The 20,362-nt window shown below is 44.0% G+C and overlaps 1 protein-coding gene across 2 annotated transcripts; it reads left to right on the top strand.

Annotated features, from left to right (window-relative positions):
- The first annotated feature begins 1,502 nt into the window (after positions 1–1,502).
- Positions 1,503–19,972, top strand: prkaa2 (protein kinase, AMP-activated, alpha 2 catalytic subunit). Of its 2 annotated transcripts, none has more exons than XM_036968699.1 (11): positions 1,503–2,055; positions 3,267–3,408; positions 3,940–4,033; positions 7,556–7,700; positions 8,132–8,219; positions 8,315–8,539; positions 8,743–8,905; positions 9,012–9,179; positions 9,412–9,567; positions 15,660–15,786; positions 15,948–19,972. In XM_036968699.1, the coding sequence occupies exons 1-11, from the start codon at positions 1,956–1,958 to the stop codon at positions 16,211–16,213; spliced, it is 1,674 nt and encodes a 557-aa protein (XP_036824594.1). In that variant the 5' UTR covers positions 1,503–1,955; the 3' UTR covers positions 16,214–19,972. The 2 variants fall into 2 exon arrangements, with proteins under 2 accessions (XP_036824594.1, XP_036824593.1); XM_036968698.1 differs by having other exon boundaries at positions 1,504–2,055; positions 9,012–9,194.
- The last annotated feature ends 390 nt before the right edge of the window (positions 19,973–20,362 follow it).

Here is a 20,362-nt window from a genome sequence, read left to right as displayed (position 1 = left end):
TCGCTGTAACTCCCCTACAGACTCGGGAGAGGCGAAAGTCAAGAGTCATGCGTCCTCCGAAAACACGACACTACCAAGCCACACTGCTCACTTAACCCAAAGCTAGCCGCACCAATGTGTTGGAGGTAACACCGTAAGACTGCAGGCGACCGGTCTGCCACAAGGAGTCGCTAGAGTGCAATGGGACAAGGACATCCCGGCCGGCCAAACCCTCCCCTAACCTGGACGACGCTGGGCCAATTGTGCGCCACCTCATGGATCTACCGGTCATAGTCGGCTGTGACACAGCCAGGGATCGAACCCGGGTCTGTAGTGACGCCTCGAGCACTGCAATGCAATAAGGATGCTACACAACCCCTTCTTCAATATCTCATGTCCTTCAGCACACCTCCAATGATCTCAGTGTAGCACCATTTGGAGGTATTCAGGCCCCCGAAAGATAGTCTCTTCTGTCCAACACCTTCTTAGTTATTATGTCCAAACCTCATGATGTGGTCTCTGGCGTTGTACTGTAAAGTTGTTGAAGCCAAAATAGATATTGTCTGTCTGTGTAGAGTTCAGTTTAGAATAAGCCTATGTCTTTTTTTCTGTCTGCATATTGAGAGTTTCATCGGTCGGTCTGTCTGTTTGTCTGGCTGTCGTTGACAGTTGAGTAGTGTTGTCTTCAGTCTGTTTGTGAGGCTGATAGACATAACACGAAGGGCAGCGATCCCAGGCATGAAAGTGTGTGACTGATCAACACCAATGAGGCCAGGGGATCAGCACTGAGCTCTGTCTGACATCTAGTGGTGGTGGAAATACTTAACTACACCCAGTAAAGGAACAGATTTTTCTATTGTGTTAGTGACTGTACATTTGTTTATCCCATGTGTAACTCTGTGTTTTTGAATGTGTCACACTGCTTTGCTGTATCTTGGCCAGGTCACAGTTGTAAATGAGAACGTGTTCTCAACTGGCCTACCTGGTTAAATAAATGGGAAATAAAAACATAATAATTCTCACCAATACATTGCTCGGTTCAGAAACAACCCCTGTTCTCCAATCTGGACAGAGTACTGATGTTTGAATCAGTCCCTGATTAGAGGGGAAGAATAATGAAAAACAGCAGTAGTGTTTGGGATTGTGCCTCTCACTAATGTGAGGCATCCAGCCCACTAATAATACTGTAGATGTGTAGTATATAGGCCATTATCTGTAACAACAGGTCACATGAATTGGCATACATTAGGCATAGCATTAATGACCTGTTCTCTAATAGAATTCTGACCCAATATAAATGTTAAGGCTATAGGCCTACTCTAGCCAACGGAGCATACTGTAATCGCTGAGATGATTGATGAGTGTGCAGACTTTGAGCCTAAATAGCATGTGGAATGTTCATCTGTTTGGAATGTTTAAAAGCTCATGGCATGTTTTTACCTACACAACCCCCACACCCCTTCTCCACTCAACTGGAGCTATACTGTAAACCACACAGTCGGTGTTCGATAGGATAGATGTTGCCTTGTCCAGTGCAGGTTTTCCCAAACCCAGGGCTGCGTTCAATACATTTTTACATTCTGGGACGTTCAATTAAACGGAAACGCGTTCAATACATTTTTTACATTCTGGGACGTTCAATTAAACGGAAACGGCGCTGTACTGAATCACCAGTTAAAAAACGGGGAGCGTTTGGGGTACGCTGTCAGCATGGCCGCTGCCCTTTAAAAACGTTACTCTTTGCTTCAAGCCACAACCACCAAACGTTAGCAAATGTACCTCAAAGTCTGTTCAAGAACGTTTTGGGGAAACGTGTCGTTTAGTACAAACCGTTCCGCAACGTAGCAAACGTTCAAGCGAACTGAACGCACAGGTCTAGTGTACCGCGGTCTCGCGCACCGTGCAGACAGCCAAGCTCGAGTCTACCGGAGCGAGCTCGAGTCTACCGGAGCGTTGTAACGTTCTGAACGGTAAAGATGGCAGAACGACAGCAGAAACATGAAGGCGGCCGAGTGAAGATCGGACATTACCTCTTAGGAGACACTCTGGGCGTCGGCACATTCGGCAAAGTAAAGAGTTAAGTTGCGTGCTTGTCAACAGTCATGTCGTGGGAACATTTGTTGTTATTGATTGTAACTTTGCGGCGGACTATTTAAATAGCTACGCAAAATGCGTAGCTGTGGCTGCGTAGTTACGAATATGCTAGATTATTGTTGTCTCGGTTGATATGTAGAGAATGTGGTTTAGGTTTGTTGAAAGGTGAATTATTCCAGCAACATATCTAGCTAGCCTGTCTACTCCTTCTTATCAGTAATGATAGGCTAAGCATGCATAATTACCCTTGACAACAATGATGGTGTAAAAACAAACAGGTCACACATAATTGTAACGTCTGACCGCCAGTGAATGTTGGAGGTTGACTTTGCTAGTGACAGTAACGTTAGACATTTAGACTTGCCCTATATGGCCATGGAAAGGACATTTTAAAATGAAAATAAACATGAACGTTATAGCTTAATAGTGCTCATCATCACCAGTGTTCCCCGATTATGTAAACCATACAATGGCATGGACAGAATGAGAATCTAGAACGCCTCGTCAAGTTTCCTATTTTCTAGCAGTCTCAACGTGACCTTGTAGAATTCAGACTCCCTCCTCCTCTCCCCCCTGCACTGCGGGAGGTGTGTTTGATTCGAGACATTAGTGTGACAGTGTGTAACAAGGAACTAGCCAACAATAATTGTTGCTACAGACAATATTGCTAAATTGTTAGACTGACTAACCATGAGCTACAGAGTACAGACAGACTATCAGACAGACACACTTGATTTATCCACCTTGTAATCTATGTGTATGACTTTAGGTTTGCTGTAATTGCTGTGTTTGTGTTTTCCCTGTTTACAGGTTTGTTATCTACGTTTCTTATTGTTGTGAATAGATAGATATAGCTTGTCCAGTAATGTAAAAATAGTGATTAATCATGTCTTGTTGACTACTCTGAAACAGCTAGGGTTTTATTCTTTATCAGGCAATGAAAGTTTAGCTGAGGGTAGCATACATATCACACATTCCCCAGCCTATCTCCTACCTCAGTATAGTCTGTGTGACCTTGGCAACAGAGGAAAAGACTAAACTGTTTTTAATATTTGACCCATCAGCACAAATTGTGCCCTATAGCCTACATTGTAGCAGTTGAACATAATACATATTATTATACTCTTTTACAAACTACGGACATTCCAGTTGGTTCATGTGTGTGTGTGTGTGTGTGTGTGTGTGTGTGGTAGTTGGAGAACACCAGTTGACAGGTCATAAGGTGGCAGTGAAGATCCTGAACAGACAGAAGATCAGGAGTCTGGACGTGGTGGGCAAGATCAAACGAGAGATACAGAACCTCAAACTCTTCAGACACCCTCACATCATCAAACTGTGAGGATAACGCATACAGACTGTGTTTGTTTATTATGGGCCTAAGAAGTACCCCCTCTCTCTCTCCCATACACATACACTCAGTGTTTGTTTACTATGGGCCACAGGAGCACCCCCCCCCCCCCCTCTCTCCCCCACACACATACCCACACACACTGGGTTTGTTTACTATGGGCCTCAGGAGCCCGCCCCCCCCCTCTCTCTCCCACAACGAATTCCGTTTAGCGGAAATCTCTAGTTAAGAAGATGGAAGTTTATAATTCCTGCTTGGGTAAATCCCTTCCCACGTTTCTAGTCTCCCACCTCTCTTGCTCGCTCACTCTCTCTCCCACACCCACCCACAAGGAATCAGTTTGCTCCGGTTAGCAGAAAACTGGTTAAGAAGATGATACAAGTTTATAATTCCTATTTGGGTAAATCCCTTTCCAGGTGTCTCTCTTTTCATGTTATTTTTAGAGTTAGGCCACAGTGACATTGTGAGCTATGGCAGACGTATTGGCTTCTGTAAGATGTGTGTGTGTGTGTGTGTAGGTACCAGGTGATCAGTACTCCTACAGATTTCTTCATGGTGATGGAGTATGTCTCAGGAGGAGAGCTGTTTGACTACATCTGCAAACACGGAAGGGTGAGACATACCTCTGACTTACTGAATGACTGACTGTCTGAATGGCTGTCTATCTGTCTCTGACTGACTTACTGAATGACTGACTGTCTGAATGGCTGTCTATCTGTCTCTGACTGAATTACTGAATGACTGACTGTCTGAATGGCTGTCTATCTGTCTCTGACTGACTTACTGAATGACTGACTGTCTGAATGGCTGTCTATCTGTCTCTGACTGACTTACTGAATGACTGACTGTCTGGTTGTTTGTTTGTTTGATTTATTTACAGGGGACAATGCACATGAATCAATATAACAATAATGCAACACCCATGTAAATGTGCCGGGGTTAGCCAAAAGATCATTTGCACCCGTAGTCCCTGGGCAGGTAAGGGCTTTTACACAGCCAATATACAAATACTCACTAAAACAATACAAATACATTACGTCCAATAATATATCATATATCATTCTAACGACAACAACAACACTATCAAAGGGCTTTTTAAGATCCAAAAAGACGGCGCCGACTTCACCACCTATTTTCCAGTTTAGATTTAATGCACTCCAGAAAATAGCAATTGGCTGTTTCGGTAGAATGGTTAGTTCTGAATCCAAATGACATTTGATGTATGGAGTTGCCCTGAATGAGGTGATCAGTCAGATGATCAGCCACCTGTCTTTCAGCTCCTTTTGATAGCACTGGAAGAATGCTTAGGTTGATATTTTTCCACCAGTGTTGGGTCACCAGATTTTAAACAGGTATCACTGCAGCAGACTTCCAAGCATTGGGGAAGAACGCATATTTGATGGACAGACTAACTAGATGTACAGTAGGGGTAATCAGATAATATTTGTGTCTCTTAAGGAACACAGTGTCTAGACCAAATACACATTTTGTTCTAGAGCTTCTGAAGAAGCTAATAATGCTGTCCAATGCTGACGTTGAGATTTCAGGAATTCTGAATATTGGTTTATTATTATCTATGGGAGTGAGAACTGTGGTCTTGGTTGAAAATCTTTGAGACAGAGTCAGAAAAAAATTGTTAAAGGTGGTGGATATGAAATTGGAGTCTTAAATTAGAATCCCATGAACCTTTTAATTCAGGATGTTTTTTTGACTTTTTTCAGCTCCTCTCCCTGGTAGATTGAGATTTTCCCAAATCACTTTGCCATTTCCTTTTGCTTCATTGATCACTTTAAGAAAGAGCTCTGCTTTTGCTTTTTTTAATATTCCTAACCACCTTATTTCTCAGTGATGTAAATATATGTCTGTCATCATTCTAACCAGACTTCAGTGCTTTTTTTCAAGGAGAAATCCCGTTCTCCAGAGGTCCTCGTTGAGCCATCTTTTCCGTCTTGGCTTATGTTGAAATTTCCTAGTAAAAGAGGTATCCACTTTGTCAATAGCTGACAGAAATGTTCTGTATCCAGACTCTGGGTCTTCATCGCTTACAGATCAGACCAGTCAATTTGACATCGTAGTTACTCTGCTCACTTTTCTGCATTTTTTTAAACGTACTGTTGCGTATTAATATGGTTCTTACATCTCTTGTTAGTGAGCTTTCTAATCACCAATGTAACATTGTGGTGAGTTATACCCGTTAGTAAGTTACTAGACTTAATTATTTGATCAGGTCTGTTAATAAACACCAGATCAATTTGAATCTGGGATGACTGTGTTACTCTGGTTGGATCTTGTATTATTTGAGTCAGGTTGAAATAATCTGTGATCTCTTTGAGCTTTTTCCTGCAAGTTTTTTTTTTTGGGGGGGACAAAATGAAAAATGAAATCAACAGCAGATTGCTCATTCTTTTGAAAAGCCATGTTAGCGACAGAAGTTATGCTCACATACACAGAATGTGAACCAGATAATATAGGTTACTCAAATATAGATGATTTCAATCCTTCATCAATGATTTCGGCCTGGATGGCTAATTAGGGGAACTTTTCTCCACCTCCCAGAATTACATCCTCCATATCAGACTTTTTTTCTCCAGACTCTGATGGGGAGCTTGGTACCCTGGGCTGCTTGGGTGTATGTTGATTCCGGATTGTTTGAATGAAGGCCAGCGTTGATGTTTGGCTGCCTTTTTGTATTCCCCAGAGAGTTGCACCGCCTTCGGGGTCCCTTGTTAGCCTCCAGGTTTTCTATTGGGTTATGATTGTCACTGGTCTCAGTAGCCACTTTCCCAGCTTCATTTTGAGCATTTTTCTTCTTCTTTGTCTTGGAATGAGAGGTCACTGTTGTGGACTCTGGCTCACCAGGTACCAACTCCAATGTTTCATTCAGCCGAGGAATTATCCTCTTCAACCTCAGTCTCACGTTCAGTCATTTCAGCTGAGATATGTGATACGTCTGCCCTACTCATGGGGACTGGATTGTTGTCCTGCACATCGTGTGAAAACATGTCCTCTATGCACCTTATGTTGTCCAGTGTAGTAGCACTGTACTCTACCATCTCCTGAGCCCTTCCGGCGTGCTGATTGTGGCATACTTTGATCCAGTGACGGCCCGTCTTTACAGACCGTGTTATAGGAATGATGGGTGCTGCTTCAACATACACAAAACGATCTCCATTGGAGCAGATTGTAAGTTGACCCTTGTATCTTATCATGCGCCTCATCACTCTCCCCACCACCTTACATCCAGCTTCAGCCAGGAACCCAGTCACAACACTATCATCTGCTGATTCAGGTAGTTCTTTAACTGTAACTTGAATGGAGTTCTGGTCAGACATGCGTAACTTCAACCTGAACGGATCATTCTCTTTGAACACATGTTTTCCTCTGACTGTTATTCCTCTTATCAGAAGCATTGCCCTTGCATCCTTACTGAGAATATATATACGCCAGAGTGCACATACTCTCTGTACTGACCTCAAGTGGTTTGGATTCATTTCCTGTATGAGACCTGTGGTGGAGCTCCTCCTCCTTAATGGGGTTGGCTAAATCCTCTGTCAGGATTTCTCTCTCCATGAAAAAACGAGGTAAAACAGTCTCCTTTGGGGCATTTCCACCCACAACCTCGCTCCAGGTCTCATTTTCCTTGACATCAGTTTTTGCATTGCTGGAAATAGCCACAACTACAGCAGCCATTTTAATTGTAGTGTTAATGATTGATTAAAGTAATTTGTTTAACATTGAAATATATCAACAAAACTATTCAGCGTTATCCAGTGAGGATATTTCCTACTTAAGAATGGATGGATGGTTGATCCTCAAATATATATTTGCTGGATTCAGTGTTCTCCAGCAATTGAAGCTTCCCAGCCGGGCCGAATATCCAAACAAAAGGAGCTATCAAAACACAACGAAACAAAATATGGATATATCATTCCGGACCTTACGATAGATCCACAAACAAATCAAACAAGCGAACAAGCCATCTGGTGAGTAGCACACTCCTGTCCTGCAGTTGTCCGATTGATTGATGTAGACACAGGCCATTTTATGGTGCCTTTTTTCATAGTGAAAGCATGTAGTCACATTAGAAAGGAATAATCTCCTAACCTCTTAATCTGTACCTCATGTTGTGTGTAGGTAGAGGACAAAGAGGCTCGTCGGTTGTTCCAGCAGATTATCTCCGGTGTAGACTACTGCCACAGACACATGGTGGTGCACAGAGACCTCAAACCTGAGAATGTACTGCTGGACCATTCCAAGAATGCCAAAATAGCTGACTTTGGTACACTACACACACATGCACGATAGAGAACACACATACACATACACACATACATACATACATACATACATACGTAACAAATTGAGTTGTCCACAAAGACGTAGTAGTGAATGTCAAACCAAACCACTTGTGTTTTAGAATATACCGACACCTTAAACTGGAGACGAGGTGGGAGAGAGGGGAAGGGAGAGAGAGAGGTGGGAGAGAGAGGTGGGAGAGAGGGGGAGGGAGAGAGAGGGGAAGGGAGAGAGGGGGAGGGAGAGAGAGAGGAAGGGAGAGGGGGGAGAGAGAGAGGTGGGAGAGGGGGGAAGGGAGAGAGAGGTGGGAGAGGGAAGACAGAATATAGTAACTTGTGTTTGTTTGGACAGTAAGGTTAGGTAAGGTTGGCATTTGAAGATAATGCTGAAAAACTGATTTGCTCTGGTCGTCAGGGTTGTCAAACATGATGTCAGACGGGGAGTTCCTGAGGACCAGCTGTGGATCTCCCAACTACGCAGCTCCTGAAGTAATCTCCGGAAGGTGCGTGTGTGTGTTTAGGCTGTATGCAGATCCTTAGGTTGATACTATAGGCTACATGTTGTGGTGTGATCGTGTATTCTTTGCTTTGTGCACAGGTTATACGCTGGTCCTGAGGTGGACATATGGAGCAGTGGGGTGATCCTGTATGCGTTGCTGTGTGGGACTCTGCCCTTTGATGACGAACACGTTCCCACACTGTTTAAGAAGATTAGAGGGGGCGTGTTCTATATGCCAGAATACCTCACTCGGCCCGTCGCTTCCCTGCTGCTGCTCATGCTGCAGGTCGACCCGCTCAAGAGGGCTACCATTAAAGACATTAGGTGACCTCTAACCTTCCCTACTGATGATTATGCTCATGTTTTTAATGTGATTTAATAGAATTGGCTAACCTAACCAAAAGCTTGTTTGTGGTGGTTGAAGGTTGGTCCAGAGCAAAAAAATAGAAGAATAATGGAGTGTGTGTGTGTGTGTGTGTGTGTGTGTGTGTGTGTGTGTGTGAACGTTCACACGTGTGTATGTGTAGGGAACATGAGTGGTTTAAGCAGGACCTGCCAGGCTACCTGTTTCCTGAGGACCCTTCCTATGACTCCACCATTCTGGATGAGGAGGCAGTCCGAGAGGTGTGTGATAAGTTTGAGAGCACCGAGTCTGAGGTGATGTCCAGCCTGTACAGCGGAGACCCTCAGGTATGCACGCAACACAGGCATGTACGCTCACACGCTTAGTCATATAGTACGCACTCCCCCTCTTCTCTCCCCCTCTCTCTTACTCTCTCCCTCCGTCTCTTTCCAGGACCAGCTAGCGGTAGCGTACCATCTGATCATAGACAACCGGCGCATCATGACCCAGGCCAGTGAGTTCTACCTGGCCTCTAGCCCTCCCCAGGGCTCCTTCATGGAGGATGGCATGTCACTGCCCCCCGGGGTCAAACCACACCCAGAGAGGATGCCCCCCCTGCTGGTAGACAGCCCCAAGGCAATGATTTCTACATGGTTCTATTCTATGTACTATGTTCACAGTATATACAATCGGATACAAGATCTCTGAAGTGTAAACACTTGATGATGTACTTCTCCCGCGATACCAGTGTAGCAAATGCAACATTGGCAGTATAGTTTTGCATGAAGTCTTGTCCTCATGTATTTATGACTGCTTGTTGGGGTAATAAAGATTCTCTCCGCTCTGTCTGCAGGCGCGCTGCCCGCTGGATGCCCTGAACACCACCAGAGCCAAACCCCTGGCAGTGAAGAAAGCCAAGTGGCACCTGGGCATCAGGAGTCAGAGCAGACCCTATGACATCATGGCTGAGGTCTACAGGGCTATGAGACAGCTACAGTATGACTGGAAGGTGAGGCGCGGTGTGTGGAAAGCAATCGGAAATTATTCAGACCCCTTGACTTTTCCCACATTTTGTTATGTTACAGCCTTATTCTGAAATTGATCAAACATTTTTTTTATTCTCATCAATCTACACACAATACCTCATAATGACACAGCGAAAATGTTTTTTTTGACATTTTTGCTAATTTCTTAAAAATAAAAAACAGAAATATCTTATTTACAGAAGTATTCAGACCCTTTGCTATGAGACTCGAAATTGAGCTCTGGTGCATCCTGTTTCCATTGATCATCCTCGAGATGTTTCTACAACTTCATTGGAGTCCACCTGTGGCAAATTCAATTAATTGGACATGATTTGGAAAGGCATAAGCCTGTCTATATAAGTTAACACTGCATGTCAGAGCCAAAACCAAGCCATGAGCTCTAAGGTATTGTCCGCAGAGCTCTGAGACAGGATTGTGTCGAAGCACAGATCTGGGGAAGGGTACCAAAACATTTCTGCAGCATTGAAGGTCTTCACGATCACAGTGGCCTCCATCATTCTTAAAAGGAAGAAGTTAAGAACCACCAAGACTCTTTCTAGAGCTGGCCGTCCAGTCAAACTGAGCAATCGGGGGAGAAGGGCCTGGGTCAGGGAGGTGACCAAGAACCCGATGGTCACTCTGAAAGAGCTCTAGAGTTCCTCTGTGGCGATGGGAGAATATTCCAGAAGGTCAACCATCTCTGCAGCATTCCACCAAGCAGGCCTTTATGGTAGAGTGGCCAGATGGAAGCCACTCCTCAGTAAAAGGCACATGACTGCCCGGTTGGAGTTTGCCAAAAGGTGCCTAAAGGACTCTGGAAGAAAAAGAAACGCACACCTATTAAGACGAGGTGCTGGCTAGCGGAGTAGAAAACTTGAAAATAAAAGAGAGCTGCACACTCTAGGAGCTCAAATGCAAAAATGTAATTACCAACGTTTCGACAGCCAAGCTGTCTTCATCAGGGTATGATCACAAACACTGCGGGAGGACTCGTTTATATAGTGTCAAAAGACACAGGTGTCTGTAATCATGGCCAAGAGTGGCCTAATATCATTGGTTAATAATCAAATATTAAAATGTCATACAAAGAACAGCATACAAACAACAAATGGATAGCATACGATCATAGATTAATTTGACTACACAAGTTTACAAACAATTACAATGGCAAAGTTACAATAATCACAAGAATGGCTTCAGATCAAAGTCTACGTTGAGACCGAAGGGCGCAAAGGTCTTTAAATTAAAGATCCAGGCAGCCTCTCGTTTTAACAATTAAATTATCAAGTTCACCCCCTCTCCTAGGGAGGGTGACATGTTCGATGCCAATATAACGCAGAGACTAAATCGAGTGGCCTGCCTCCAAGAAGTGAGCCGCAACTGGATAAGTAAAGTTTTTACACCTAATGGTGCTACGATGCTCTGAGATACGTACTTTTAATTCGCGCTTTGTTTTACCTACATAATTTTTACCACAAGGACAAGTTATAAGATAAATAACTGCCTTAGTGGAGTACGTAATAACACATTTTATTGGGATTTGTTTCCCTATTTCGGGGGTGTTTGAAGGATCTACATTTATAAGTGCCATTGCATTGAGCACAGCCATTACACTTGTAATTTCCATCCAGTAGGGGTGCAAATAGATGTTGTTCAGGAATATCTTGGGGTGGTAAATCAGAGTTTACCAATTGGTCTCTGAGATTTCTGCCCCGCGAGAATACGACCAAGGGAAGGTCCGAAAACACATTACCGAGACTATCATCGGATTTTAGGATGTGCCAATGTTTGTGAACAATTCCCTTAATTTCTCCATGTAACCCACATACAAATTAGCATAGTTAGGAGCCATGGGGGATCCCATAGCAGTACCTTTCGTCTGAATAAAGAAATCATTTAGAAACATGAAATAGTTATGTGTGAGTACTATTTCAGCCAATGTTTCAATGCATGCACTGGAAGGTAGTTCATTAGGGTCACGTTGCAGAAGAAAATGTTCCATAGCTTCAATACCGCCCTCGTGTGGAATATATGTGTATAATGACTCAACATAAAAAGTAACTAACAAGGTATTCTCAGGGAGAGGATCAAGAGATTCAATGATAGAGATCATACTGCTGGTGTCCTTTACAAAGGAGGGGAGCTGTTCTGCGAGTGGTCGAATAAAAAAGTCAACAAAAGTAGATAGAGGGGCCGTTACTGCATCAATGCCCGCTACAATAGGGAGCCCTGGAGGTTGTGTAACATTCTTGTGTAATTTCGGCAAAGTCTAGAAAGTGGCAATTTTAGGGTGTTGAATAGCCAAAAAAGCATGTTATTTTTTTGGTTATCTGACCAGAACTTAAATACCCATCTAGGACAGTAAAGATAGTATTCTGAAATTGGCAAGTGGGGTCACTTCTGAGTTTCTTGTAAAAGGTGTTGTCAAGCAGCTGTCTATGACCCTCATTTACATAAACTGTCCTATCCATGAGTACAACCGACCCACCCTTATCAGCGGGACAAATAAGGACTGACGTATCGGATTGTAAATCAGGCAAAGCTTGTTTTTCATTCTTGGGTAAATTATGGAAAGATTTGGATCCCTGTTTATTCTTAAAGAGAAGACCAACATCATTTTCCACAAGTCGGCAATATGTCTCGATAGAGTGATTGTGATTGGCTGGAGGTATAAAATAACTCTTGCTTCTAAAAGGAGTCGGAGTATGTGCAGGAGAGCAACCTACTGGTTCAATAGAAGTGTCAGAATTAGAGGAGCTAAAGTATTCCCTTAAACGGATGTTTCTAAACTTAAACATGTCTACCTTAACATCAACATCGTTGCACTGGGTTGTAGGCACAAAAGATAACCCTTTATTAAGCAAAGAGACATGGGCAGGGCTCAATATCTTGCTTATCCAGTTGCGGCCCACTTCTTGGAGGCAGGCCACTCGATTTCGTCTCTGCGTTATATTGGCATCGCACATGTCACCCTCCCTTGGAGAGGGGGTGACCTTGATAATTTACTGTTAAAATGAGAGGCTGCCTGGATCTTTAATTTAAAGACCTTTGCGCCCTTCGGTCTCAACGTAGACTTTGATCTGAAGCCATTCTTGTGATTATTGTAACTTTGCCATTGTAATTGTTTGTAAGCTTGTGTAGACAAATTAATCTATGATCGTATGCTATCCATTTGTTGTTTGTATGTTGTTCTTTGTATGACATTTTAATATTTGATTATTAACTAATGATATTAGGCCACTCTTGGCCATGATTACAGACACCTGTGTCTTTTGACACTATATAAACGAGTCCTCCCGCAGTGTTTGTGATTATACCCTGATGAAGACAGCTTGGCTGTCGAAACGTTGGTAATTACATTTTTGCATTTGAGCTCCTAGAGTGTGCGGCTCCCTTATTTTCAAGCCTAAAGGACTCTGACCATGAGAAACACGATTCTATGGTCTGATGAAACCAAGATTGAACTATTTGGCCTGAATGCCATGCGTCACATCTGGAGGAAACCAGGCACCGCACATCACCTGGCCAATACCATCCCTATGGTGAAGCATGGTGGTGCCAGCACCATGCTGTGGGGATGTTTTTCAGCGGCAGGGACTGGGAGACTAGTCAGGATTGAGGAGAAGATCAATGGAGCAAAGTACAGAGAGATCCTTGATGGAAACCTGCTCCAGAGCGCTCAGGACCTCAGACTGGGATGAAGGTTCACCTTCCAACAGGACAACGACCCTAAGCACGCAGCCAAGACAACGCAAGAGTGGCTTCTGGACATGTCTCTGAATTTCCTTGAGTGGCCCAGCCGGAGCCTGGACTTGAACCCGATCTAGTATCTCTGGAGAGACATGAAAATAGCTTTGCAGCGACGCTCCACATCCAACCTGACAGAGCTTGAGAGGATCTGCAGGGAAGAATGGGAGGATCTCCCCAAATACAGGTATGTCATGCTTGTAGCGTCATACCCAAGAAGACTTAAGGCTGTAATTGCTGCCAAAGGTGCTTCAATAAAGTACTGAGTAAAGGGTCTGAATACTTATGTGATATTTCAGTAATAATAATACATTTGCAAAATGTTCAAACCTGTTTTTGCTTTGTCATGGGATATTGTGTGTAGATTGATGAGGGGGAAAATGTATTTAATACATTTAAGAACAAGGCTGTAATGTAACAAAATGTGCAAAAAGTCAGAATACTTTTCGAATGCTTTGTGTGTCTGTATATATACTCAGCAAAAAAAGAAACGTCCCTTTTTCAGGACCTTCTTTCAAAGATAATTAGTAAAAATCCAAATAACTAATAACACAGATCTTCATTGTAAAGGGTTTAAACCCTGTTTCCCATGCTTGTTAAATGAACCATTAACAATTAATGAACATGCACCTGTGGTACAGTCATTAAGATACTAACAGCTTAAAGACAGTAGGCAATTAAGGTCACAGTTATGAAAACTTAGGACACCTAAGAGGCCTTTCTACTGACTATGAAAAACACCAAAAGAAAGATGCCCAGGGTCCCTGCTCATCTGCGTGAATGTGCCTTACGCACGCTTCAAGGAGGTATTAAGACTGCAGATGTGGCCAGGGCAATAAATTGCCATGTCCGTACTGTGAGACGCCGAAGACAGCGCTACAGGGAGACAGGACGGACCGCTGATCGTCCTCGCAGTGGCAGACCACATGTAACAACATTTGCACAGGATCGCTACATCCGAACATTACACCTGCGGGACAGGTACAGGATAGCAACAACAACTACCCGAGTTACACCAGGAACGCACAATCCCTCCATCAGTGCTCAGACTGTCTGTAATAGGCAGAGAGAGGCTGGACTGAGGGCTTGTAGGCCTGATGTAAGGCAGGGCCTCACCAGACATCACCGGCAACAACGTTGCTTATGGGCACAAACCTACCGTCGCTGGACAAGACAGGACTGGCGAGTCTCGTTTTTTTCTCACCAGGGGTGATGGTCGGATTCGCGTTTATTGTCAAAGGAATGAGCGTTACACCGAGGCCTGTACTCTGGAGCGGGATCAATTTGGAGGTGGAGGGTCCGTCATGATCTGGGGCGGTGTGTCACAGCATCATCGGACTGAACTTGTTGTCATTGCAGGCAATCTCAACGCTGTGCGTTACAGGGAAGACATCCTCCTCCCTCATTTGGTACCCTTCCCGTAGGTTCATCCTGACATGACCCTCCGGCATGACAATGCCACCAGCCATACTGCTCGTTCTGTGTGTGATTTCCTGCAAGACAGGAATGTCAGTGTTCTACCATGGCCAGCGACGAGCCCGGATCTCAATCCCATTTAGCATGTCTGAGACCTGTTGGACCGGGGGGTGAGGGGCTAGGCCATTCCCCCCAGAAATGTCAGGGAACTTGCAGGTGCCTTGGTGGAAGACTGGGGTAACATCTCACAGCAAGAACTGTCAAATCTGGTGCAGTCCATGAGGAGGAGATGCACTGCAGTACTGACTGTTTTACTTTTGATTTTGACCCCCCCCCCCCCCCTTTTGTTCAGACACATTATTCCATTTCTGTTAGTCATGTGTCTGTGGAACTTGTTCAGTTTATGTCTGTTGTTGAATCTTGTTGTTCATACAAATATTTACACATGTTAAGTTTGCTGAAAATAAATGCAGTTGACAGTGAGAGGACGTTTATTTTTTTGCTGAGTTTATATCACTGTAAGGTGTGTGTGTACATGTTAACTGCAATATGTAACATTTTAGGCAACCCAACCAAATTCACATAGAAATTATTGATCTGTCATCCTCTTCGAAAGCAAGTCTAAAAGTGGTAGATCGGTTCTATGTGTGCTATTTCTATGCTTCCTGGTCTCAAATGTGTTGTTTTTTTTGTGCCTTTTTTAAAAACTTTCGGTTTTGTACACAGTCTTCAAACAGCTTAAAATACAATGTTATTGGTTATGGAAAATATATTTAACAGCGGTTTAGATGGTACAATGATCCTTGTACACTATACATTGTTTTGTCACATAAACATAAATTAAGCGAACTTTTCGCAACCAGGAAATGGCAGAGCGATTTCTGGGATTTCTTTTAATGTGTGTTATGTTTAGGTGGTGAACCCGTACCACCTGCGTGTTCGGAGGAAGAACCCAGTAACAGGCAACCTGGTGAAGATGTGTCTCCAGCTGTACCAAGTAGACAACAGATCCTACCTGCTGGACTTCAAAAGCATCGATGGTACGCCAGCTACACAACATATTTATAACAGGAAACAGACTTTTTGATATCTGGTTAATTCTGACAGCAGAATTTAGAGAGTTTCCTCTTTTTTTACAACGTATTACTGAGTGCAGAAGATGAGTAATGACGAAAACAAACACTAATCTCTCCTCCCCCAGATGACATCATGGACGCAGTAGGGTTTAAGTCGGGCTCTTCCACCCCCCAGAGGTCAGGCTCCACTGCAGGGCTCCACAGACCCAGACTCAGTGTGGACTCAGCCTGTCCTGCCGTGGATCTCCCCAAGCTCAGCTCCTCTCTGCCTGGGTCGCTGTGCTCCAGCGCTGCCCTCCTCACCACCTCCACCCCCACCCCGCGCCAGGGCAGCCACACTATGGACTTCTTTGAGATGTGTGCCAGTCTCATCACCACGCTGGCCCGCTAGAGAGGGTAAACCCCTGCTGTGTAACTAGGGGCCTGGAGTTTTTCCTGGTCAATGTCATATAGTCCGGAAAACTCCAGCTACCGCCTGCATAACCATCTGAAACAGAACACTGCCCTGAGCCTATTTAGACAGTTTTATATTGGTGTGATCCTGACCTAATTCTCCAAGTACTGCAGAACACGCCTCTAACCACAGATCTAGGGTCAGTTGTTCCCTCCTGGTGTTGTAGGTTTGGGCTAGGCAAGATAAACTGATTGTAGATCTTTGATTAGATTTCCTGTCTGTCTATAGCAGGGATGGGCAACTTTGATGGGGGTAGGGGCCTCAAAAAATCAGAACTCATCATTAGGGGGGTGCGGTGGCTCGCGGGACTGCTTACCCACATCCATACACACACATGCAGTCAACGTTTTGGAGGCCCTAAGCAAAATTTGGCGATTTATAAAATGTTTAGTTTATTCTTGACAGCGGAAGAAATTGATCTGCGGTCCTACAAAAGTGGCCATGCGACCCGCGCGACACTAGTTGCCCATCCCTGGTCTAGAGCCAGTCTGGCCGTGGGAAAGGTTAGAGGTCTCACTTGTTGGGACAAAGTCATGTTAAGTCAAATCCTACTGTAGCTCCCATATGGCGCGTTCACGTGCTAGTCGAAACTAGGAAACTGACATTTCTAACTGGTTGCAGTTATGCACGTGCAGCGTTCAACCAGTTAGCATGTCGGACATTTCTGAGTTTCCTAGTTCCGACTAGCATGTGAATGCAGCAATAATGTTTGTTTACAGATAAGCGGCGCCTCCAATCTACTCTCAACCTCCAATCAGCTCCAGAATAGCCATCACTTTGGAACAAACACACTGAGCATTTTATATATGGTTTTATATGGTTTTTGTAACGACACAGATTTTGTTATCCATATTTATCATATATATTTATATTACTATCACTTTGAGTAGTGTAGCAGCTGTTGATCGTAACATACAACAAATGAAGTTAAAGAGAGGATTGTTATTATTATTTAGATATCATATTCTTATTTATTTTAAAGAGGTTGTTTTAGAGGCTCTGTGTGGTACTGAATATTGAGTATTGAAGCACTGCTGATGTTTGAGAATTATATACTGACAAGAGATTTTAGGTGATGAGAGGTCATAGAGAGAGAGCCTCCACTCTCCCTCTCTCTCTGACTGGCAATATTGTTCTGTGGATTAGTTAGCATTGATGCTACCTGACGGAGCAGGAGGGAGGGAAGTGTATCTGTAGTGAACCTTTCTCCAGGTGCCTTAACACACGTTGTTTCTAGCTTGGTGGCTGTTTTTGTTTGCAGAAACGGAATGGTAAGCAGACTGTTTCTGTGTGTGTGTGTACACTCCTGTGTGTAGAGGACTGACTGACAGGAGCTTGCCAGGGATTGGCCAGGAGAAGACATACAGTACTGTAGTTTATGTGCCAATGAGATTTGAGTTCTGACTAATATAACTAAAGATACAGGAGGAGAGGGAATATAATGACAGAACACTGGAACAAATCTCCCTTAACCAATTGTCAAATGGTTTACAGTATATAGTGTTCCAGAGTCCTGTCTGTGTCTCTTGTTCTGCTGGGGCCAGTGAGGGCTGGGCTCTTGCTGATCTGATGCATGCTAGTGTGTCTGTGTTTCTCTGGTCTGTTCTGGTACCATGATGGTGGTCTGTTCGGTTTGTTATTAAATGTAGAATCATTTGTATCTCTCTCTTTCCTTCCCTCCCTCTGGAGTTATTGGTTTGTTGTGTGTATTTGCAGTAGTGTGTGTTTCGCTGAGGGAATTGTAGACCTCTGTTGGGCCAGTTAGTCAGAAAAGACACTAAACCTCTTCTTTCCATTTGTTTCCTTGTCATTTGTTTCCTTGTCATTTGTTTCCTTGTCATTTGTCCTGTGCAGCAGTTCTGTCATCACATCTCTATTCTGAGAGCGTAGTCTGTTTTTGTCTGTGTATGACACTATACATGCAAGACAATACCCACGTATGTGTACTCTCATCTAGTACCGGTTGGACCGACCTTTGTCTCCAGAACAGCCTGAATTCTTCAGGGGATTCTACAAGGTGTCAAAGATTCCACAGTGATGTTGGTTCATGCTAATGTGATGGCGCCATGCAGTTTCTGCAAATTGGACGGCAGTACATTCATGCTGCGAACATCCATCTCATCTCATATGCTCTAATGGGTTGAGGTCTGGGGGCTGCGCAGGCCACTCAAGTAAACTGAACTCGCTGACATATTCCAGGGGATGTTTTTCCACTCCTCGGTTGTTCAGTGTTGGTTAACACGTACCCACCTGAGCCACTTCTTGTTTTTAGCTGATAGGAATGGAACCTGGTGTGGTGGTCTGCTGCAATAGCCCATCCGTGACAAGGATCGACGAGTTTGTTTTCTGACCCACCTGTTGGCTTGCACGATTCTTACCATTCTCCTTCGACCTCTCATCAAACGAGCTGTTTTCACCCACAGGGCTGCTGCTGACTGGATGTTATTTGTTTCTCCCACCATTCTCTGTAAACCTTAGACACTGTTGTGCGTGAAAAGCCCAGGAGGACGGCCGTTTCTGAGATACTGGACCCGGGGCATGGCACCGATCATACTTCGCTTAAAGTCACTTGTTTTGCATATTCTAACGTTCGATATAAATAGTAACTGAATGCCTGTTTTATATAACAAGCCACAGCCATGTGACTCCATGTCTGTAGAAGTGATACATTTTTGTGAACTGGGTGGTGTACTTAATAAAATGGCATATCCCATTTTTGAGAGATACTTACATACTGAGGGTACAAAACATTATGAACACCTGCTCATTCCATGACAGACTGACCAGGTATTGATGTAATTTGTTGAATCCACTTCAGTCTGTGTAGATCAGTGGTCACCAAGCATTTCTGTGGAAAAGCCAGGCCTGATTTTGTGCGTGTTGCGCTGTTGGTGGTAGGTGCACTTGATTCAAGCGGACCGGGAGATCTGTTGCTAAATCGAGTGTGCCTAATATGCTGGCAATCGAATAGCTCAAATTACCGTACAGAGCCTCCCCGGCCACAGTCAAAAAGTTTGATACTAGCCTAGGTAAGATTGAATAAGCTTTAAAACCACGACCACGGAGAGACTGTAGAATAATGCAGCAGCACTGCAGTTTGTATGAGTGAGTTTTATTCAGCACTGGCAACCCGGCTTTGATTGAACACTATTATAAAACGCTCTTCTCCCTTTTTCCACTCGCGCTGCAATGAGTTATCATTATTATTAGCTTCGTGTCTATTTTAATATGGAGGAGTATTTCACTTTCTCTGGTCATAGGAACCGCATGAATTTGTGCATGAGGCAGATGTGGCGCGACTCGAGTTTCGCCATCAGGTGGAAGGCGGTGTCTCTTTGGTCAGTCTCACCGGAGGAAAGGAAGGGGAAAGCAGTGACCGTGAAAGGCGGACCCGCTGCGGCTCTCTTCCTCCCTCCCCTGAGAATAATGCTCTGTTCAAGACAACTACTCTGGAAAAACGAGATCCGACTGGGGGAAATGGTTTTGAACGGTCATCCAACTCGGAATTCCTAGTCGGAAACTCGCATCTTTCTAGAGCTCCGACCTCAAGATCACAGACGTCATGATTTGACCTTGTTTTTTTTTCTCTCTCGAGTTCCCAGCTGTCTTGAAAGCACCATGGCCATCAGATGCAAGTGCTGTACCATATAATTTATGCTCAGCTGTGCCTTGCAAGTGCTACAAAAACCGATATGTTATCAAAGCTCAAGTTGTGATAATGTATTAGGCCTACAGCAGAAACCTCATTCCCGCAGAGCTCTTTTTATTAGGTTGTTACATTATAAGTCATGTAAAAAAATTGAGTGGTAGATCTTGGCTTGCTTTTTGAATGTGAAAGCGATCTTGACTCAAAGGTTGGTGACCACTGGTGTAGATGAAGGGGAGGAGACAGGTTAAAGAAGGATTTTGAAGCCTTGAGACATGGATTGTGTGTGTGTGTGCAATTCAGAGGGTGAATGGGCAAGAAAAAATATTTAAGTGCCTTTGAACAGGGTATGGTAGTAGGTGCCAGGCGTGTCAGTTTGTGTCAAGAACTGCAACGCTCCTGGGTTTTTCATGTTCAACAGTTTCCCATGTGTATCAAGA

Source organism: Oncorhynchus mykiss, chromosome 30 (genome assembly GCF_013265735.2).
Source record: "Oncorhynchus mykiss isolate Arlee chromosome 30, USDA_OmykA_1.1, whole genome shotgun sequence".
NCBI lineage: Eukaryota > Metazoa > Chordata > Actinopteri > Salmoniformes > Salmonidae > Oncorhynchus > Oncorhynchus mykiss.
This window is presented reverse-complemented; position numbering and strand designations above follow the sequence as displayed.

Excerpts from the sequence above, each read along its gene's own strand:
- prkaa2 (XM_036968698.1), top strand. The coding sequence starts at position 1,956 with ATGGCAGAACGACAGCAGAAACATGAAGGCGGCCGAGTGAAGATCGGA. Across the intron at positions 2,056-3,266 it reads CACATTCGGCAAAGTAAAGA|TTGGAGAACACCAGTTGACA; the intron begins GTTAAGTTGCGT and ends TGTGTGTGGTAG. Across the intron at positions 9,195-9,411 it reads TGCTGGTAGACAGCCCCAAG|GCGCGCTGCCCGCTGGATGC; the intron begins GCAATGATTTCT and ends CTCTGTCTGCAG.